At 41.9% G+C, this 22,663-nt stretch overlaps 2 protein-coding genes and 1 non-coding gene across 4 annotated transcripts; 1 reads left to right on the plus strand and 2 right to left on the minus strand.

Moving 5' to 3' along the window:
• Positions 1-152: 152 nt before the first annotated feature.
• On the minus strand, positions 153-7,827 carry LOC138981487 (uncharacterized). Its single transcript, XM_070354422.1, has 7 exons — positions 7,590-7,827; positions 7,060-7,249; positions 6,101-6,368; positions 5,169-5,401; positions 4,145-4,330; positions 2,166-2,313; positions 153-1,633 (listed from the first exon to the last, which is right to left on the minus strand). Exons 1-7 carry the CDS (start codon positions 7,760-7,762, stop codon positions 1,395-1,397), a joined length of 1,437 nt encoding a protein of 478 aa, XP_070210523.1. The 5' UTR covers positions 7,763-7,827; the 3' UTR covers positions 153-1,394.
• A 531-nt stretch (positions 7,828-8,358) lies between these two features.
• LOC138981488 (coiled-coil domain-containing protein 172-like) lies at positions 8,359-22,663 on the plus strand. Of its 2 annotated transcripts, XM_070354423.1 has the most exons (9): positions 8,359-8,484; positions 8,936-9,021; positions 9,364-9,480; positions 9,990-10,155; positions 14,014-14,115; positions 15,931-16,033; positions 17,966-18,191; positions 19,596-19,670; positions 22,381-22,663. In XM_070354423.1, exons 1-9 carry the CDS (start codon positions 8,400-8,402, stop codon positions 22,534-22,536), a joined length of 1,116 nt encoding a protein of 371 aa, XP_070210524.1. In that variant the 5' UTR covers positions 8,359-8,399; the 3' UTR covers positions 22,537-22,663. The 2 variants fall into 2 exon arrangements, with proteins under 2 accessions (XP_070210524.1, XP_070210525.1); XM_070354424.1 differs by lacking the exon at positions 14,014-14,115.
• On the minus strand, positions 20,477-20,548 carry Trnat-ugu (transfer RNA threonine (anticodon UGU)). Its single transcript has one exon. It is a non-coding gene; the product is annotated as a tRNA-Thr (tRNA).

Raw genomic sequence — 22,663 nt, forward strand, 5'->3', positions numbered from 1 at the left:
ATTTAAAACGTGTTTGTATGTATGTGTGCAAGCGTGTTTGTGTGTGTGCGTGCGTGCGTACGTGTGTGTGTGTGTGTGTGTGTGTGTGTGTGTGTACACATTTACCAGTGGCACTTTGTCTTCCTTTAGCCAAAGAAACAATGCTGAGTGAGTAAATTGATCAAAAAGCATACATTTATTTACAAGACTGTCCTCATTCCACACAGACTGTAACCTGAATTCTCTGTAAAGTGACCCTTTTGAATGCCCAAGTATTACATACAAATACATGAATTAGAAAGCATAATTATGAAAATTTAAAAAGACTGCCATAACAAGAGGTTTGCTCAATAAGGCACATACATAAAAGAAGCCAGAACTACAAAAACAATCGATGTACATTTTTCACAACCTCAGGGTGTCTATGTCTAAATAACATAAGAAAAATGTTAATAGCACACTTTGCGTATAAAGTAATTATCAATATTTACATGCAGTTTGAACACAACCATGAGAAAAAAGGGCAAAAACAAACAAAAGCATCCCCCTCCTTTCTTCTTCTTCTCTCATGTCTTTTCCCCCGACGGATATTGCAATGTTAATAAAATACATTACATTCTTGTTTCCCATCTTTGCGCACACTTACACACGCACAAACACACACACACACACAAGTAAGAGCATTTTATATTTACATTTCTATTCTTAATTTTGCCTTTTGTCTTAGATTCCTCTTATTTACTACTGTCAGTAAGGGACTGATTCAGCAAGAACCATCTCAGGTAAACTTGTCCCTTTCCTGCTGCATAACACAGCTACACCTATAAGATAAACAGTGAATGCTAAAGTGCAGAATGATCAATTGGATTCTGTTTAAAAACCATCCGCTAACTTATGTATACCATTCTTTACAGAGTTTTTAAACTATCTTCCCACTGAAAATAAGCAATTCAACCACTGGCAATTCAAATATCCCAGCAATGGTACGATAAAGTGTGAAATGAAATGCAATATCCTGACTCAAAATATAATGAAAGCAGTACAAGCCTCTAAATACTTGCAATACTGATATGTATACAGTCGAACCTACCCTTGCAACAACCTCTTAAAAGCGACCATCTGCTCATGACCACTCGCATAGATCCCATCCCAAACGAACTTTTCGTCTATAAAATTCACCTTTCAATAGCGACCACCTGTTTAAATGACCATGCACTTTTGATCTGTCCCTTGGGTGGTCATTGTAGACGTGTTCGACTTTTTTTTCAAAATGTTTTTCCCATTATGTTTACTCTTTTCTTCAAGGTGTCTCTTCCAGCACAAAGTGTGCAGAACATTCCTGATCCCTCACGCGGTATTGGTTTTCTTGTCATTCTGTTTTTATTGTTTTTATTTTATTTTTTATTTTTTTCCCTTCACTCGGTATTGGTTTTGTAGGCTCTGATAACATCCTTGATGGGCGCTCGACACACTGGGCACTTGGCATTTCCCCTGGAGATGAGATTTTTGCCGCAGACAAAGCAGACACACATGTGGCCGCACTGGTAGAGAACAGAGTCGGTGTGGTTGTCCAGGCAAATCAGACAGTGCGTGTCGTTGACAGGAGTTGAGCGTACTGCTGCCGGAGCTGCTGCTCCTGCTATAGCACCTTCAGCTGTAAGAAACATAAATAAAGTTGTCAGCGAGTGGATCAAGAATGATGTAATTGCAGATAAACATTGAAAAATTCATGGAGACTGGAGAAATCGGTATGTCATAGGGATCGCAGAACAATCATATCTTTGTAGCATTTTTTGGGAGGGGGGGGGGGGGAGCGGGCGGTTAGATTGATTTTGGACTATCTTGGGTTTGCTCTTTTCTTTTAGTGTTAGGATGGGTCAGCGAGACTGGTGAAAGATATGTGTGGGAAAAAGAAACGATAATCAAAGAAAACCTAACTTAACTTCAGCAAAAATCACAGTATTTAAACGTTGGTAACTATAGCAGGATCACTGTATATGCGACCGCAGGTGGATAGAAAAAGACTTCTACATAAACACCATCAATTCCTTCGAAAGCGGCCATTGGCCGCCTAAATGGCGGGATAAAAACGGCCATACACGTAAAAACCCACTTGTGCAAAAAACGCGAGTATGTGGGAGCTTCAGCCCATGAACGAAGAAGAATAAACACCATCAATTTCTCACCAGTTGCGGAAGCAATGGCTGCAGCCACCTCCTGTCGAATTGCTCGCTGGATGTCCATCTGAAGGTCAAAGGACAGTCGCAGCATGTTCTTCATCTCTTCCATTTGCGACTTGAGGCCCTGCATCTCTCGACTCAGGTGCAGATTTGTCTGCAAGAGAAAAAAAACAGCATTGTAAGTTTTCAATTATGCAGTTACAGCTCTACAACCTGAACAGAATTTAGCCTTGCTCGGGTTTTTTTCAATGGAAAATAGCAGGTGTATCCCAAACCCATGGAGCCCTCCTTCTGCACAATAGTTATTTAAATGAAAGCATTTGACTTAAAGTATACATTTTTTTTTTTTGGTTTTTTTTTTTGGTCCTTACACCTGTTCCTTGTTCCGGTATTCTCTCACGCCGCCCCGTCCCTGCATTCGCTGCTCCATCCACATCTGAATTTCGTTCCGCTGCCAGACCTGTCGATTTTACAGACGCTCCAGGGAGGGATGTCGGGTCGTTGCGGTAGGCTACCCTCGGAAGTTGACACTGCACTTCTGCTGAGTCACTTCGACGGTGTTCAGTAGTGGGTCTGTCCCGAGCTAACGGACTCAGCCCACTACCTACTATGCCCCCTACTAACGACATTGACTGCTAAGTCGCGGAGCCAGACTAAGTGAGCGTCCCCTCCAGAGAGCAGACCGCCACCATGTCCCTCCGTCGACCCCCCAGAACGTCACACGTTGAAGACTGACAGCAGAAGTACTATTCAGGGAAGGATGGAACAGGAACAATGAGACCAAGGTCACCATGAGAGCTCCGGGCATGAAGGGCCACAAGAGCAAGGACATTTTATAATTTTGGATGATTAATGAGATGAGGATGATTATAATGATGATGCTATGGATTTCCAATTTGGTTTGAGACTACGTGACAGGGCAGCACTCTACGCTTACTGTCATAATATATCCTGGTGTCAACCAGGCCCGAGAACTGCCGCACCTGCGGTGTTGGTCAGGTACACAGAACCTGAGCACCCTCAAAGTCGCATTCGTTAAGTGAATGACACTCGGCTGTGTGATTCCAGCCTTCCCATAGGAACCATAGCACTTCCACTCTGGGTAGGAGCCGACCGTAGCCCGAAAAACCCACATGACCCTGATGGGATTCGAACCCACGACCTCTCGGCCCGTAGCCCGATGCGCTAACCCCTGCACTACGGGGGCCGGTAAAGTATACATGTTGGCATCATGGCATCAGCATTATCTTTTGTTTTTGAATAAGGTCAGGAACACAATATGCAACTGTCCACTAGTTTGGTAAAAATGTTTTGTTGATTTCACACAAATTCATGTGATTTCAGTGTAACACATATTTTTATTTATTATTTTATTTTGTCTTAGAACATAGTGAAATACTACTATACAGGCCAGATTTCAATTCTCACATGTGCAAACAAGAATGCATATGAATCCAATGTCACTTTTACCTGATGTTCATTCAGTATTTCTAAATGCAGCTTGCAGGTTCACAGTTTCAAACCGAGTAAAAATATTCCTGATCCGCCAATTTAAAACTTTAAAAAATCTTTACAAAGAAACTAGCTAGTGCAAGTTTTCCGAAATTATACACGCTCAAACCTTGCAGGAAGCCACTTAAAATGAAAAGAGAAATGTGTGAAAGGTTGCATTGTGTATAGTGGGTGTTACAGGGATCTGAGTATAGGAGCTCCAGCAAGCAATATTGGGCGCTCTTGGGGTAAAAGGGTAAAAAACTGAAGAACAATGTACCTAAAATATTTCTATTTATCATTTCATTCTGTCCATCTCTTAGAACATAGTCAATGCTACTACAGGGCATGTTCTTATATATAAAAAAAAAGTTGTAGGGCATTCTGTGACCATTCTGAATAAGGCAGCGACAAGCTGTCGAAATATTGATTAAGAAGGTACCAGACCTGGTTACTAGCTGTTGTGTTCTCTTTTTGTTTACTTGCAAATTTACCTGTGTGTAAGGAACGGCAGTTGCGCTGATGCCGGTGATGGAGATGTTGTCTGAATTGTCATCACGGGGAGCTGGAGCGATACCAAGGTGGCTGAAGTCATTAGGAACGTGTACATCTGACTGACGGATGTTGTGCACAAAGTCTGCAACTTGTTGTCCATTTGTTTCTGAGTTAGCCACGCGGTTCTGCAAAATATAAAAAATACAATGACACATTATTAAAATACATTGAAGATGAGAGAGTGCAGTACAGTGGAACCCCCCTTTTAAGACTTCCCCCTTTTGTAAGACCTGGGTTTTTTCAAATGTTATGTTAACAACTCCTGTAAATTTACCTCCATTTGTCAGTGATTTGAAGACTCCCTACTTTTTAAGATCCAATTTTCCCACATTTTTAGAGGTCTCAAAAGGGGGGTTCCACTGTATAAACATGTAACACCAACTATAATCATAAAAACAGTGTGCGTATAAATAAAAAATGCCTAACACCAGAACATGCACAGTACAACATGCAATTTTAGATCACATCAGAAATAAAACTACCCTGCAGGGATACAAAATAAATCCTCTTCTTTCCCTTGCACCTTTTGGCCGTTAGGTTACTCAAAGAACAATTAACCAGTCTGTAACACAGTGTATGAAAGGTTGTAGGACAAGAACATAAGAATAGATCACATCTCGCTACTACCACGAGCTAAAATGCGTTAGAAAAAAAATCAAAAATTTGCTACCGTCATGAACCGTAAATATGATTTCTTCTGAAACAAATTTTAGTTAAAAAATGCATTTCAGGGGAACCTCCCTTTTAAGACCCCCTGATTTAAGGCTTCCTCCTTTTTAAGACCTTGCTTTTTAAGATTTTGTGTTCATTGCCTCTGTAAATTTAACTCCATTTTAAGACTCCCTTCTTTTTAAGACCTGATTTTCTCAGAGTTTTGGAGTTCTTAAAAGGGGGGGGGGGGGTTCCACTGTATGAATAACTGCATTTTCTTTTAAAACAAAACAAACAACAAGTCCTTCACACCTGCATATGCACTTCCATGACGGTGCGAAACTCGCTACCCAGTGTTGAAGACACAAGGCGGCGATGGAGAAGATCGCTGATCTCGTAAACCATCTCTTCGCGCTGAACCCTCGAGATGGTGTCCCACAATCCTCCCTCACCCCTGGCTGGTGGCGCCACATTCACTGGTTCCCACACACCTAGGCGAGGTTCTTCTTGAGCTGGAGGGGCGTTTCTTGCTTGCTGGCTTGATTCTGGGGAGATGTGTATAAATTTACATGAGTGTGTGCGAACAGCCTAATCTGTAAAAACTAAGTGACTTGAGGGAGACAATCTGAATAACTGAAAATGGCTAATTATTTCATTTCAACTTGAAACCTGATTATGATTGCCCAAGTACAGTTCAAGAGGGTTTGACTGCCTCTAGTACCAGAGGTAGTGCTCATTGCAAAACTTTGCATAAATATAGCATTTTCCAGGTGCAGTACACATTTTACCCTTGCCACTGCAGAAAGTACGCTTTTTTTTTGCATCGAACAATCAAAATCAGCTTGACACACAATTATTTTAATGTACCTTTTGTCCAAATACACTTATACAACAATGCCAATGAAATGAAATATTTATGCTATGATGTTAGCAGGTGTTCAGTGTTGGTGTTTGAACTATTATGCCCTGCCTTTTGTTAGTGTAAGAGAAGACCCTGCATTTATGGAGTTCTCTACAAGACAATCGCTAACTTGAACTTAGTTTATTAGCCATCATTACCTCCAGCTTCTATTTCAATTTTTCTCCAAAAGTTATATTGAACAGTGAACGGATCTCTTCGCACAAAACGTTACAAGACACCATTTAGTAACAACTAAAATTGGACAATATTCTTGTCTTATACACTTTTTAGCCCTTCATTTCTCTTTGACAATACCATGTAAGCATTTTGCCCTCAAGCTCACCTATGCCAGCTGCTTCAACCACAGACGAAGCCGCTCCCTCAGAACCGCTGGCCACAGTTTCCTCAGATGATGTGCGACCTCTGGCCGCAGCACTGAGCACTGGTGTAGCCGGCCTTGGAGAGCTGGGCGCTCTTGCCCTGCTGGAGGCCGCAGAGGCGGACTGGCGAGCAGAGGTTATGCTTCCACGAATAATGTTTTCCAGGTGGCGTCGGAACTGGCAGGATTGCAGCACGGTGGAGACACGTTGCTGTTCCACCACACCTTGCACCTAGAAAATGAACAAATAATTCTGGTTGCTGTTTTACAACTTTACAGGTTCACATGCACTGAGCTATAACAAATTCTGACATAAACATCTGAAGTTGCACAGTGTAATATATTTAAAATGATATGCCCATTTGTTTCTGAGACAAACTGTTATTGTTTTTGTTTATGTTTTTTGGGTGTACACAAACAATTTTTACTTTAATCTGCACAGGGATGGCCAAATCTCAAAATTTTAACTCGCCAGCCGGGCGAGCAACTTCAATAAAGTCACTAGCCCGGCAGAAACTTTGCTGGCACGGTACATACCACAGTTGATCTGTAGTGTTTATATGGTTTTGAAACTTGATATTACAACCAAAAAAGTTCCATTTTACCAAAATATTTATTGGCCAACCGGGCGAGTTGATAGGCAGTTTCTACTAGCCCGGCGGATTTTGTACTCGCCCCTGGTGACCGGGTGGACGATTTGGCCACCCCTGTCTGCATGTCAAGGGACACAGAGAAATATATCGTCTTATTGCAAAAATTGCTTTACAAAAATTTGCTTTAGTTCCCTGCCCACTGAATTTTTGCATTTCATATGTCATACTTAGTTAGGCAATCTATTTTGCCGAAATTTACTTATCAGAAGGTGCAAGAGCCTCAGTTTCTCATCATAAATATCTTTCAATATATTTGTCTGCAAATTCTACCTCCACAACTACTGCCTCTGGCCTGTGTTCCTCCACTGCGTCAACGTTGGCAGGAACATTTGCCTTGTTGTGTGCCCCTGCTGGTTCCTGGGTGTGCTTTGCCATGAAGCCTGCAATGGCTTGACGATGATTCTGGCCCGTAACTGGACGTTCATTGTGCTGAATACTTTGCAGCTCATTCATCCGATCACTGGAAGACAATGTTTTGAATTTCTTAGTCTCTAAAATTAATTATACAGTATCTGTGGTCAATGCAGCTCGGGAATCGTACGTTGTTAAAGCTTCCAATGCAAATTTAGAAAGAAACAATGACAGAAAAGAAAAAATTAACAAAGTCAAAGGTAAAACAATTGTAATAGCTCTTGCCTAAATAAGTTGTGAAGAAGTAAAATAGGAATAGCGGAAAGATCGGTAGATTATTTAATTTTTAAACTGATCTTCGATGAGTACAATTGCAAGTAAATAATCTAAAATTACAATTATTTAAATACAGAAGTAATACATCGACCGTGGACGACAATATAATTTACCTCCGTTGTTGCTGGAGGAAACGTTGCAGAGCTGTGTCGTCTGCTATGCTCGCACCTGCCATGTCAGGATTCATTCTGATAGTTTCTTCGGAAATTCTTTGCAGTTTAGCTTCAGCAGCTTCAGAGGAAGAGCCTTCGGAAATCACTGATGTAGGGGTGTTGCCTTCTGCCATGGTTGCGGTCGTTATATACTTACTGAAGAATAAGTTTCTAATTATAGAAAGCGAGTCATTGCCAACAAGCACTGTTTATTTCCTGGAGCAAGGGCAATAATTCCAGGAAGTAACTTGGATTCGAACAACGATTGGTCAAAAGGCTGATTAGAAAATTGCTGGTGTGGTGTAAAGATGCAGTTTTTTGTTTGAACAAACCTACCGTTTCTGCACAAATAACAGTAATAAATGCATGAGATATATGTTTGTTACATAGTGAAATCACATTTGACCTGAAATTATAGTTTGTTAGCTCCTAAACCAAGTAATAGTTTGTTCACAGCAACACACAATCTAATTCGTATCCAGCATTTTTATTATCTTCCTTTTATGGATTATGCTGCGGAATCAAATTATATTTAAACGCGCAGCCAGCATAGTTAATCGTGAAAATTCAGTGATTTGTTATAACATTACAACAAAAATAATGAAATTGTTCCAACAACCTACCTTTCTTGTTTTTTGATAATGAAGTTGTTGTTAACTGTGTCACTGTTCTCAATAAATGTATGTGCTCAAATTTAGTCAAAGGGACGTCCGCTCTTTACTGCAGTACTAGTTTCACAAGAAAGCAGACGACAGTCATTAAACAAGCAGAATGGTGGATTCCTTCGAAGATCTGTTCAAGCAGATAATTCAATGTGAACAGCGTGTCGAAAATAGGCAACGCTTATTGACTGATTGTAAGACTATGATGTGAACAACATCAATTTCTCTTATGTTGAAAAAAAAACCACAGAAAAACCTATCGCGTTTTTTCGAGGATGCAACACTTGAAATTACCTGATAAATTACTTCAAAGATCAGGCAGACAGACCGTGGTGTGGTGTCAGAGAAATGGGTGTAAATAGATGATATTGTAATGAGAAGCATTGGGGTGGAAAGAGCTAGGGCCCTGTTAACCACAGATTCAAGTTACAGCGCTAAAGCATGGTTAAATACAGCCCAAAAGGCTGACAAGCAGCCAACTGACCCCCACACACTCAAGCACAACCTTCGAGATCATTATCCGGTGCTCTTTGTGTGCGTGTTTGCAAACAAAAACCTTAACATTGTTTTCTTGATTCACTAAGAGCGAGATCGAGCTGCATTAATATAACTGTGCGCGACTGGTGTGTATCTGAATGATTGCAGTGAGAGAACAAGTTCAGACCTGCAAAGACACTCTTCATCAAGCCAGTAGAGAAAAGAGTCTCCTGCAAAATGAGCTTCTGTCAAAGGTAGAAATGTGAAAACTACGTTACGGAAAAAAGAATATAAAACAGCGGAATAGAGTGGCATAAGTGTGTCATAAAAACAGAGAGTGTTCTAAGGGAATTCTGTGAACATGTTTTGGTCGACGTGTGTGTGTGCGTGTGTGTTTGTGTGTGTGTGTGTTACTGCGGTTAGTGTGTGTGTGGTAGGGCGGTGTGTGTGTGTGTGTGTGTGTGTTACTGCGGTTAGTGTGTGTGTGGTAGGGCGGTGTGTGTGTGTGTGTGTGTCAGTGGGGGAGGGGGCGTTGACGCGAGGCATGCCGCAATAACAGAATTGAGTCTTTACATTCTTTGTCCTGCACTTTACAGGTGGAACATCACAGCGACGTCGAACTCAACAGATCAAGTCTGGAAACAAGAGAGTCGATTCTAGTCTCGCAGAAAGAAACTCTTCTGGAAGAGAAAACTGCACACCAACGGAATCTGGTTTCCAGTTTCAGCCTTTCAAATTTGTGTTTTGGGAGTCACCTTTGCTTACAATATTTGTTGTTAATGTTTGATTCAATTTTGTGCAGTCATGGCAACGCGTATGCTTCAAAATGTCGTCTGCAAAACCCCCACATACATAGCAAAAAAGCTCTGGTCTTCGCTTTGCAGACTTCTCCAAGAGTTTTTACTGAGACTCGGTTCCGAGATTCTGAATTATAAACAGTGGCCACCAGAGATAAACAACGCCAACTCGCCTGCAGGCTAGCGGCGAAAGACAAACCGTTTAACGCTTGACGAGCAGGGGCTAGTGTTTTGTCAGCACACGCTAAACAAAACAAGGCAGCTATAACACAGGACTGTGAGCTCTAATACTGAATTCGCCTCCACTGTTTTGATATGCACGCACGCACGCAACCGTATTTACATGTACCATACCACACACACACACACACACACACACACACACACAGGCTATCATTATATAGTGGCTCATTCCCTTCGTGCAGACATCCACAGTGGAAGACACGGAGGAAGGGATGCTGGCATTTTGTCAGAAGGTAGAAGAGCACAGCGAAGACCTGGACCTGACTGTGTCTGGACAGAAAGCCAGACAGAACAAAGCCTCGGACACACTGAAGGGGCTGCTGGAAAAAGAGCAGAACCTCATGAAAGGTACAGTATATAAAACCCCCTTTTTAAGACCCCGTAATGTAAGAATTTCCCCATTTTAAGACCTTACTGTTTCAGATTTTCTGTTCATAACCTCTGTAAATCGACCTCCATTTTAAGACTCGCTCCTTTTTAAGACCTGATTTTCTCAGATTTTGTTAGGTTTTAAAAGCGAGGTTTCACTGTATAAGGATAATTGCATTGCCCATATCTATCCCTGAGGCATCTATATAAATCAGTTGTACAAGGATACATGTAGGCACGAAGATCGTGAAACCACTTATCTTTTTAAGTCCGTGATAAAAATTTTAAACAAGTCGCGTAAGGCGAAAATACAATATTTAGTCAAGTAGCTGTCGAACTCACAGAATGAAACTGAACGCAATGCCATTTTTCAGCAAGACCGTATACTCGTAGCATCGTCAGTCCACCGCTCATGGCAAAGGCAGTGAAATTGACAAGAAGAGCGGGGTAGTAGTTGCGCTAAGAAGGATAGCACGCTTTTCTGTACCTCTCTTTGTTTTAACTTTCTGAGCGTGTTTTTAATCCAAACATATCATATCTATATGTTTTTGGAATCAGGAACCGACAAGGAATAAGATGAAAGTGTTTTTAAATTGATTTCGACAATTTAATTTTGATAATAATTTTTATATATTTAATTTTCAGAGCTTGTTTTTAATCCGAATATAACATATTTATATGTTTTTGGAATCAGCAAATGATGGAGAATAAGATAAACGTAAATTTGGATCGTTTAATAAATTTTTATTTTTTTTTACAATTTTCAGATTTTTAATGACCAAAGTCATCAATTAATTTTTAAGCCACCAAGCTGAAATGCAATACCGAAGTCCGGCCTTCGTCGAAGATTACTTGACCAAAATTTCAACCAATTTGGTTGAAAAATGAGGGCGTGACAGTGCCGCCTCAACTTTCACGAAAAGCCGGATATGACGTCATCAAAGACTTTTATCAAAAAAATGAAAAAAACGTTCGGGGATTTCATACCCAGGAACTCTCATGTCAAATTTCATAAAGATCGGCCCAGTAGTTTAGTCTGAATCGCTCTACACACACACACACACAGACACACACACACACACACACACGCACATACACCACGACCCTCGTTTCGATTCCCCCTCGATGTTAAAATATTTAGTCAAAACTTGACTAAATATAAAAAGGAGTGGTGTAGGGGTAATAAGGTAATAAGGGAGGGGGGGAGGGTAAACATCAGTTTTTGATTCACTTGATCGATTTTTGTTTCTTCGGACTCAAGAATTTGCACTGGTAGGTATAAATCTTTATTGAATGTAGTGTCTGTCATTGGAGCACTGGTGAAACTTAGTCAGTTAATATCTTCTTTTTTCAAACGGAGTTTTCAGTTTGTCAAGCTGAACAAAGGCAGCAGTCATTATGCCATTGAGAATAAACGAGAAAAAAAACCCCACCAAAACAACCAACTTTTTAATGAAAACAAAACTTTGATGAAAGAGACAGTAGATCGGCTGTATAAGTATCTTTTGGTCTGACGTGAAAGCCGAGGTTTCTCAAAAGTAGGCCCAACAGACTTGTGTCATGAGTGTGAAACGAACTTCAAAGAAAACTCCCACTGAAAAATCGACTAACATCACAAGCAAATCATCATCAAAAGGCAGGACGCCATGAACGTTTAGTATTGAACACAGTAACTGACTTAAATGTCGTCATAACATTGGAATCCGAAATCTTCGTAGGAAACAACAAGGGTAGCACAGTGCTTTGAAACGTCATATCAACGAAAAAGAGAAACTCAAGTAGGTCAAGTAGAACTTCCCTGTCACTAACCCCCTGTTGTTCACTCCATTGCTTTCGCATTTTTGTTGTGGAGGGACCTTTGGGGGAAAATAGCCGGGGGGGGGGGGGGGGGGGGGGGGTAGGGGTAGGGGGAGGGGGCGGGGGCGGGGGCGGGACCAGTGAGTAATATTCCTCAGTGGGACTTATCTTGATCATAGGCCGACATGAGATAGGCTGAACGAGATAAATACGAATAAGGCAGTTCATTTTACAACTGCTTTGGGAAAAAAAAAGACATCCGTAATCGTATGATAGAGATAGTATCCAGCATTCCCTTTGGTACTTTGTGTGTGAGTGGTTGGCTTCACGTGTACTTGGACTTACTTTATTTATTCATTTACTTATGTTTGTATTCTATCGATGTATTCTCCCTGGTAGAAGATGAACTGTAAGATAATTTTTCGAGTTTTTCTTCTTGTGTATCCATGTGTGTGATTGTTCCCTGTTTACCCAAAAATACAAGCTTAAAAAAAACAGCGGGGCGTTCAAATGCGGACCCGCCGACACACTCAAATTCACGTCCATGTGGCATGTAACTTATAGGCCGACCAGCCTCATGTTACGTTTTAATCTGACAAAAACATCCAGGAAGCAAAATGCCCAGCGCACATTGGCTCGGCTTTCACACCCCATTAGATAGGTGCACACACAGGCACACAGATACAGACAGAGACAGACAGACACACGGACACAGACACACACAGACACACACACACACACACACACACTCACACATACACACATACACACTTACACACACACACACACACACACACACACACACACACACACACACACACACGCACACACACACTCACACACACACACACACACACACACACACACACACACACACACACACACATACACACACACGCAACAGATCGAGTCGCAATAAACACTGAACGTGTCCCAGACAGCAGTGGGACGTTTAAACATACTGTACACCACTCACTGCCGGTGTAACACGAAATTTTTACTCCACGAAAAATTTACTCCGGAATAAATATTTCGTACGAAATTCTTACTCCGAGTACACTTTTCGTACGAGAAAAGAACTCCCCAAGGCACGAACAAATTACTCCCTCCACGAAATTTTTACTCCCCATTTTTTTTACTTCCAGTAAAAATCTCGTATGCAAAAATGGGATGCGGGCGAAGGGATAATGCCAATAAGTGATCTTGCGCACACGAATGTCGCGCTACCCTCCTTCCACCCCTTCCACCACCAAGACTAACAGGGGACAAGGGAGTAAAAATTTCGTACACCTGGCATGGGAAGTTAAATTGCTCGTGTTGGGGTGAAGTAATTTATTCGTTATTTATTCGTCAGGGGAGTAACATTTTTGAACGAAATGTTTACTCGGAACTCACCTGTCCTGGGGAGTAATTTTCTCGTGCAATAGGGGAGTGCTTTTTTCGTAAAGGGAGTAACTTTTTCGTACGAAATGTTTACTCCGGAGTCAAATCTCGTGGGAGTAATTTTCTCTTGTTACACCGGGGCAGGCGCCAAGTGCTTCCGATGTGTGTCCGGCATGACGACTCATTTAGTGGTACACTCTGCAGTTGTTGTCACATTGCATGTCAGCCTGGAGAATAATTAGGTATGGGCACTGGTCTTGTTTCTATCTGTATGCGTCATTACAGACATAGACACACGGACATTCAGACATGCAGGCAGCCACACCGACATACAGGCAGACCCTCCACTCTGTCTGTCTGTCTGTCTGTGTGTCTGTCTCTGTCTCTCAGTGTCTCTCTCTATCTCTCTTTCTGCTATCCCGAGCGCACACGCACGCGTAGACACACAGACACAGACACACAGACACTCACGCAGACACACACACACACACACGCACGCGTGACACAAACACACACACGCCGCACACACACACGCACACAGACCACACACGCACACACACACACCGCCCCTCTCTCTCAGTCTCTCTCTCTCTCTCTCTTTCTCATACAAAGAAGAAAGACTGTATATATTATGCTGTATTACTTTTGACACATTAGAGATCAGGGATTTTGAAGTGCACAAGGAAAACATATCGCAGCTGGAAGCGGAGCGGTATTGCCAGCAGCAGTCGCTGTGTGACATGGTTCATAGCAAGAAAGGTGGGTGCGCATAAAAAGCACAGATATTCTACTATAGCAGTAATGTGTGTCCCAGAGTCAACTTTGTGCAAACTCTCATCGGTGTCCGAACACCCCCGTGTGCATGCATGCGCACGATAAAGATCCCAGGGTCACAGCGAAAGCCTCAGGCCTTGGAAACACGAATACATGCATGCAAAAATATGAAGCCCGGGTGTCCGTTCGGCCAACAGCCAATAAAGTAACCATTTCAGCACTGACCCAAGACGACCCAACCCGGTCCCTAGCCCACTTCAGGTCTCCTCTAGCAGCCGGCAGCTAGCTGTCTACATCCCCCCCCCCCCCCCCCCCCTGCATTTTTATTTTTTATTTTCATACAAAGCCGGGTTTTCCCGTGTAACATGCCCCTAATGGCTTTGCCGTGAGGGCGTAAAACTTACATTTTCTCACTATAGCAGTAGAATATCTGTGTCAACTTAGAGGACCTGGCTGAGCAAATTGTCTCCGGTTTCAAGTGGAAATAAAATGTGTGTTGTACATGTGTAAACCTGTTATTGGGGGACAACCTTGGGAACAGTTCAAATGGAAGGGTGTTTGTACTGTGTGTAAACCTAACAGTATCTGTGCGGTTGGATTACGGGAGGCTTACTGTGCCTTTAACAGAGCAAGGAACAACACTGATTAACGACAATCCTTGATTATGAGGTGTGCTTCTGTCAAAGACACCTCATAGTATAGTTGTGTTCATCCACCCCCCCCCCCCCCCCCCTTCTAATTTTGTGTATCATGTGTTTAGAACAATAAACCGACTGAGGAAATCAACTTTTACCTACCAAATGGAGCATTGTATCCACTTATAAACTGGACACAATTCTGCAAGATCAGTGATCAAAAGTCGCCGTTAAAAAGTCGTTAAGATTTATCGCATGTGAAATGAATATGAATGCACCAACTATTAGACTCAGTAAATGATACATGCCAAAATAGTTGTTATTTTGTTAAAACTGCCCATAACACTTACGTATAATTATAGAGAGTATCCAAAAGTGTGTATACTTATTGAGAGTATCTAAAAGTGTGGGCGGATGGCAGTCACGATGCATGCTTTTGTCATCTGAGTTATCATCACTTAGGCCTACTCATTGAAGATTACAGTGAAAACACATGATTATACCTCATCAACGCCCACTTGTTGTTTGAGTAAGCTTACGGCCTTTTGTGATCGTGTCAGTTCATTTAGTCAAGCACACACGCACGCACACACCCAGGCATGAACACACGCACGAACACACGCACGAACACACACACACACACACATACACACGCACACAATTACAAACACACACATACTTACACTATCACATACACAAACACACGCACACACTGTGACATGCACGCACGCCCGCTAGCGCGCGCACTCGTACTATATGTACGCACAAACGCACGCACGCACGTACACCAGAGCACACACAAACCGCTCACACACATACACACACACACACACACACACACACACACACAAAGTAAGCCAATATGAGATATGTGGGAAGAACGGATCAAGGTAGCATGCAGATAATGCAGATACATGTATTTCCATTCAAGTCACGTATTCTCATTCAGACACAACAAACAGATATCACGTCTGTCGGCGCAGCAACATGATATTTTATTTTTCTTCCTTTTCTCTTGTGCTTGGGTGGGTGGGTCTGTGTGTGTGTGTGTGTGTGTCTGTGTGTGTGTGTGAGAGAGTCAGTGTGTGTGTGTGTGTGTGTGAGAGAGAGAGAGACTGAGACAGAGAAAAAGAGAGATTTATTTGTCTCCGTATTTCTCTTACAGAGTTGGAGGATTGCTTGAAGCAAGAAGAAGTCACGCTCAGAATGCTGGAAGAAGAGCGACAGAACGCGTCTAAAACCCCAAGCTGCAGCGAAGAGTTTAGGAGGTCTCTGTATGTCAGTGTCTGTCTGTCTGTCTATTGGCCTGTGTCTCTGCCTGTCTGTATATGCTGTCCTCAGTGCGAACGCCATGCGTGCCTCGGGTTGCATTCTTAAATTACGAGTCTCAAATTTCTCACACCGGCCGCATTTGCCTTCATGTGCGGGACCAGGCTGAACTCAGGTCAAAATGAGTTCGGCTCATTTTCTCCCTGACAGGATGCCTTGGTTTTCCTTGTCTGGCGAGGAAATCCATTTTTTTTTTTTTAACATATTTAGATCTTTTCGTAATGTGTTCTGGATGTAAGCAGATTCGCGATCGTCGATAATGATTTTTCATGGTGTTGTGTAATTTTTAAATTACAAAGGAATTGATATGTAAGACACCAGTTCAAGCGAGCTATTTTTCGCGCGGCTGTATTTACTGTGCAAACAACTCTAAATATGGCAAAAGTTTGGTTTCGGCGCTCACTGGAGCAGACGATTTTTTCTGTAACCAGTTGACAGTCAGTGATGAAACCATATACATTACGGTCTCCTTCCGGCAGCAGTCCCAAAATTTCGACTTGTTTTGACCTTAGAACGATGCCTTTATCATAACTGTGAAGAACAGAACGGAGATCACTGTCGAAGTCGGCCGATCTGCAATCATTTTAGATCAGTGACATCAGTGCTCGCGAAAAACATATGGGAGATAACTCTGTATTTTTGTTTTGATAGATTCGCGTAGGACTGTAGCGTCCGGTCAGAGAGACAACTGGCAATAGCCATGGAGCGATGCTTATCAGAATGGTGCGGGACAACTTGCATTCATGATATTCACTGAGCATGCACTCGGGGATAAAGTTACGTCAATGTCGGAAACAAACAAATGATATCAGTTATCACTCTTTCTGACCTCGCCTACAAACTAGGCTTGACGTTGGTCTTCGTAACAAATGAGATCTTTGTGAAGATGATTCAAATCTAGTTCAGCGGCCCGCACAGCGTTACAGAGACTGATTGTAGGAGGAACTTGAAGGTGCAAGTTGGTGTGGTGGTACAGGTGGGGCGCGGGGGAGGGGGGTGTACGAGAGGGGTAACGATATACAGTGTGTGTGTGTGTGTGTGTGTGTGTGTGTGTGTGTGTGTGTGTGTGTGTGTGTGTGTGTGTGTTTCTGTTTCTGTTTCTGTCTCTCATTATGTCAGCGCGTGTGAGTTACTGTATGTGCATGTGCCTCTCTGTGTATGAGTCTGTGGCCAGAAAGTTGCATTAGTACAACAAAATTTCTCAATGTAGAATCTACAGGGCTTGGCTCCCCACGGACGCCCCACCTAGAGGGTCACGGACCCCCTTTTTCTTTATGTTTAAAGGCACACACAGTCTCCCGTAAACCATCCCGGTTTCTGGTTACAGACACTGTCAGGCTTTTACTTACACATACGGTAAACACACCCTTTTGTTTAAACACTCACTGCCGCTTGAGAACATCCTAAAGGTGCCCTCCGTAAAGAGAATTGAAAAATTAATGTAAATCGAGGGCGCACAGCGCGCCCGAGACTTCTATTGGGGGTCCGGGGCCATGCCCTCCACCCCCGGAAATTGTACGGGAAGAATAAAGGAGTACTAGTAGATCGACCGGCGCTTTGATGTGAGCTTAGAATTTGCCACGGAATCATCTTACCAACCAAATTCCCAAGTAAAACAATTTTTTTTTTTTTTTTTTTTTTTTTTTTTTTAAACTGGAAGGGGATGCACGTACACCCTGTGCACCCCCCGCCCTGAGTCCACCCCTGCATTGTATGGGCTTTTAGTGAGTATAATAGGACGCAGTGACGCACAGTGTGGGGACTAGAAGCATTAGATTCTTTAAGAACATTTACGCATGGCTGTAACAACACCACAGACTGTAAGGTACACACTCTACATTCTCTGACCAAACTGTCATCGTCACACACAGACTACGGAACGAGCTGACGTCACTCAGCACGGAATCGCTGGAGCAGCAGTGCTCACAGCTTCAGCAGGAAGCCCACGTGCTGCAACAGCAACTCCTCAGTCGCCAGCAGCAACAGCTACGACTAAAGGCATACAGCCATCAGCGCCCACCTGCTGGAGTTAGCGAGCTTGCCGGCGCGATTGGTCCTGGTGGTGGTGGTTGTATCCAAGGTGGTCTGAGGAATCTGGTACATGTACTAACTACTACTACAGTTCATTTTCATTTTTCATGAGCATTACTTTTATTATGATTATACAGTAATATTACTTTGTTATCCATTATACTTTATTATAAAAATGCAAGGCGGTCCGAGGAATCTGGTGCAATGCTTATTTCTAACTACTAACATGTCATTTTCCATTAAATTTAATTTAATTTTGTCATTAGCATTAGTTTATTATGATTATTATTTCTAAATACTACAACATTTCATTTTCATTTTTCATCAGGATCACTTTATTATGATTATAATAATTCTTTATTTTATATCATACTTTATTATTATAAAAATGCTTTAGAAATATAAGTCGGTTCTTTCGTTTTTTGTGTGATTTCTTTTTTAGCATTGGTACTTTGACCTCCCCTCCCCTTATGGTTCGGAAGATGTGCAATCGATTCGGGATATTTCTGTCAGTGATGATGTTTCATTTGTAGTACTGGCTAAAAGTTTACGTTCAGGTTGTCCTAATGTCAAAACTGACACGACAAGGAAGGGGGCGGGGGTATTTTACTGCATTGTATTGTTGGTAACCTGATACCAGGAACAAATTTAGGTTTTTGACAAAAATAGTTACTCTGCCACAAGGAGAAGGGAGGGATTGCGACACTAGATTGCGGAAACTGTGTAATTTACCTCATTGAATTCATGCGGTTTGACTGACATGCACAGCAACGAGATCTCTTCCTTCCCCACCCCCTATCCTTCCCTAACAACCCGGTCGCTCCTGCCACCCCCTCCCCTTCCCCGCCCCCATCTACCTTCCTCGCCTTTCACTGGCTTAAATTGGACTGGCTTAAATCCTGTTGTCACAGCCACTTACATGAGATGAACACAGTAAAACTCAATTGAAACAGCACGTAGCAAAACTAGTAATTTTCAAAGCACTTTACGATAATTACTACAAATCAGCAGTTTTAACAAAAAAAACATTTGTTTGCTCTTTGTGGGGTCGGGGTCGGTGTGGCTTGGTGCATGAGGTGGAAACTTATCTTAAAAAAAACAACGTCAGTCTTGAAATACGCAGAAACAAGAGCATCGGTAAAATCTTGTCGTCATTTTGTTTAGAAAAAACCCCATTCAATAATATATATATATAAAAAAAAGGACAAGCACTGAATGATCTGGAATTCCACGTAAATATAGGATACTGACTCGCACGTGTAGCTTTCATATTTATTCCCGTTCTGAACACGGTTTTACCAAAGCGTTATTCGAGGTAAACAATATTGGCACATCAGTCAGTTCGTGACTGACACAGCATGTAAAACAGAGGATAGCGGTGTTTGGTGTGTCTCGCAACAAAATAACGGGTTTACCAAAAGGACAAGGACACATTTATATTTGTGTGTTGATTATCATATTTCCTTGCAGGAAGCAACCGGGTTACATAATGATGCACACATCGTGACGAGCAGAGCCGGTAGTCTGCTACCCGTGAAACCACAGGTATGAGTGTGTGTCAGTGTATGTGTGTGTGTAAAGGTGTGTGTGTAAAGGTGTGTGTGAGTGTGTCAGTGTGAGTGTGTGTGTGTGTGTTCACCGTTCGGCATTTTTTCTGTCTGTGACATCGGCAGGCAAGTTCCCGCTTTGACCGAGATAAAATCGAGGTGAAATGTGAGCTAGGTGTAAACAAAATGAAACAAAACTAGACTAAATGTAAAAAAAAGAATAAATAGAAAAGGAAAGAAAAATGCAAAGGAATATGAGCCTTCACTGAGAAAATGACAGGGAAAATTGGCACAAGTCCTTTAAAATAATTGGAAAAGAAAAATGGAAAAATAGAACATACAAGAGGCGAAGCCTTCAAGGCTCACGTAAGAAATCGACAAACAGTAACACAAACTCAATCATTCCGTCACACATACACACACACACACACACACACATTAAGCATAGGTGAAACTGTGCAAGAAAGCGAGACACTGGATCTGCCAACTAGTCTCGGCCCGCTCACAATAACAATGACCGAGACTTTCAGTAATTCCTTTGCGTGACGTCTAACCCTCTTACGTCATAATGTGACGTCTTCAAATGTTAAAGTTTCTATCACACACGTCAAACACTTTTGACCGAGACGTAATCTTCTTATGCGAGCTTTATCCATAGACTCGGAAATGTTAAAGTTTCTATCACACACACACACACACGCACGCACGCACGCACGCACGCACGCACAGACAGACAAAAGTTAGCATCGCATAGGCTACACTTACGTGAGCCAAAAACGACCCAAATGAGAGAAAAAAATGTAGAGCCCCCAGGGAGGTTCGAACTCCCGACCCCTGGTTTACAAGACCAGTGCTCTACCACTGAGCTATAGAGGCACCCGCCACTTTTCGCAACTGAATGTATATATTCCGCAGGCGTGTTATAGAACGCAAATGCTATTTTTAGACGCATGTCAGCGTGGTGCATAGCATGCGTGTTCAATTCAGTTTCAGTCGAGCGTTGATAGGTCTTTCCACAAGCTAGGTTGCGGATGTCTGAGGGGTGTTTTGCCCGTCTTGCACACACGACACTGAGTACCGGGCGATTCGTTCCTTCGCGAAGTCGTTATATATAACAAGAATTACATTTCAGCAGCTTTTTTTCTTTCTTTTAGTCTGTTGACACAACAACTGAGACTAAATAGATCGACCTCTGTGTGTTTGTTTTGTTTTGTTTTACTTGTTTGTTTTGCCATGGTTTTGTTTGTTTGTTGTTGTTTCTTTTTTCCTTTGTTAAAAATTTAAAAAAAAAATCTTTTTTACTTTACACATAGAAATTGAAGATGGTAAGGAAAGATCATTTTTCAACAGTTGTTTATTGTCAACGAATGCAAACCTGAACTGGGATGAGGTATACAGCAGGAACTTTAGCAGGGCAGAGCCTTGAAGAGAATCTATAGTGTGTAATATATATATATTTATCCTACATACGTGAGAGAGACACCCGTGAGATAATAATCGTTCAAATCACACGTGTGTATATCATGTAAATGAGGTCATGTCAAGCAAGTCTGGCAGGGACCTGTTTTTCCACTGCTTATGATGCCAAAGTCACCGAGACAAACGTCATTATAGAAACACAAATTGCGCTCGCTAATTACCCTCGATGAATCTTTAGAACTAACACGTCACGCCACACTTTCAGAGTGACGTTTCTTTGCTTTGACGTAATAGATTGCACGAGGCTTTAGAAGAGATCGAGGTTCTAAAACAAGCGTCTTCAATTTAGCTGCCTCGAATGCAGGACATTTTCAGTAAAATACACGTAAGTACAGTATGTAGGATAAACAGAATACTACATGGCTTGCTGTTCCGTACCAGATTTACACTCGTTGCTTTTTCAAATAGTGAACAGCTCGCTTTCGCTCGCAGTTCAATATTTAAAAAAACAACTCGTGTAAATCTGGTACGACACAGCAAGCCATGTAGTATTCTCTATATATACTACACTTTTCAGTCTTTTGCTGATGGAAATTAGCGGCAAGTTTTTATGTATCGATTGAACATTGGATTTTCCTTCTCTGAGCCATGTGACGTCAGAGGCCGACTAAAACTCATATCTCGGCGGCTGGCAGAGACTACGCATTCAGTCTTAAAAAGTAAGAATAAATCTAACTAAAATGGAGAACATATAAATGCTATTTTTATTTTTGACCATAACGTGACATTTGACACACATCTCGACAGTAATTAATTGTTCACCTCAACGTACCCTCTTGCCAGAATAATGGATGTCTTGATCAGTGTGAAATGACATAATTGTTCACCTGAACCCTAGCTCTTGCCAGAACAATGGATGTCTTGATCAGTGTGAAATGACATAATTGTTCACCTCAACCCTCTTGCCAGAACAATGGATGTCTTGATCAGTGTGAAATGACATATTTTTGTCAACAATACAAATAAGGTATATTAAATGGTCCGATAAAAAGAATCATTGTAGATTCAGCATAGTAAGAATCATTGTTGTCCCGCATGTTTCACATTCTTTATTCCCATAGAACACAATAAATGTCCACCCTGTCTTTTCTTTTCTTTGTCAACCTCTCTCACTTTGTCTCTCCCTCTCTCTTTGGTATTAGTCTCTCAGTTCAGATTATTTGTTACTATTCAACTTCAGTTCAAAGTCATGTTACTAACAGGAGATATGTTATGTTTGCTTTTTGCAGGGACTGTCCTTGAGTGATTCTTTTGATGATGATGATGTCATGACCTTGCCTGACCTTGATGTGACCTTTGATGATGACGCAGATGGGGAAGATGACCCTGGGCTGTTCAAAGTGTGCAACAGACAGAAGCCAGTGTTCAAACCTGTCAATTGTTGAGTTTTTTTGTGTGACTGTTAAACTAATTTAATTGTTGTGTACAGTATAAAGTTATCTTGACTGTTCCCATGCACCTTCCCTCCTGCTTAATTAACACCAACAACCCTTGACTCTGTACCCCCCCCCC

This window comes from Littorina saxatilis, linkage group LG12 (genome assembly GCF_037325665.1).
Source record: "Littorina saxatilis isolate snail1 linkage group LG12, US_GU_Lsax_2.0, whole genome shotgun sequence".
In the NCBI taxonomy this organism is placed as follows: domain Eukaryota; kingdom Metazoa; phylum Mollusca; class Gastropoda; order Littorinimorpha; family Littorinidae; genus Littorina; species Littorina saxatilis.

Coding starts and splice junctions, on each gene's coding strand:
- LOC138981487 (XM_070354422.1), bottom strand. CDS start 7,762: ATGGCAGAAGGCAACACCCCTACATCAGTGATTTCCGAAGGCTCTTCC. Junction 5,402..6,100: donor GGTTGAAGCAGCTGGCATAG/GTGAGCTTGAGG, acceptor ACATCTCCCCAG/AATCAAGCCAGCAAGCAAGA. Junction 4,331..5,168: donor TCATGGAAGTGCATATGCAG/GTGTGAAGGACT, acceptor TATATTTTGCAG/AACCGCGTGGCTAACTCAGA.
- LOC138981488 (XM_070354423.1), top strand. CDS start 8,400: ATGGTGGATTCCTTCGAAGATCTGTTCAAGCAGATAATTCAATGTGAA. Junction 9,481..9,989: donor CTGCACACCAACGGAATCTG/GTTTCCAGTTTC, acceptor CCCTTCGTGCAG/ACATCCACAGTGGAAGACAC. Junction 10,156..14,013: donor AGAGCAGAACCTCATGAAAG/GTACAGTATATA, acceptor TTGACACATTAG/AGATCAGGGATTTTGAAGTG.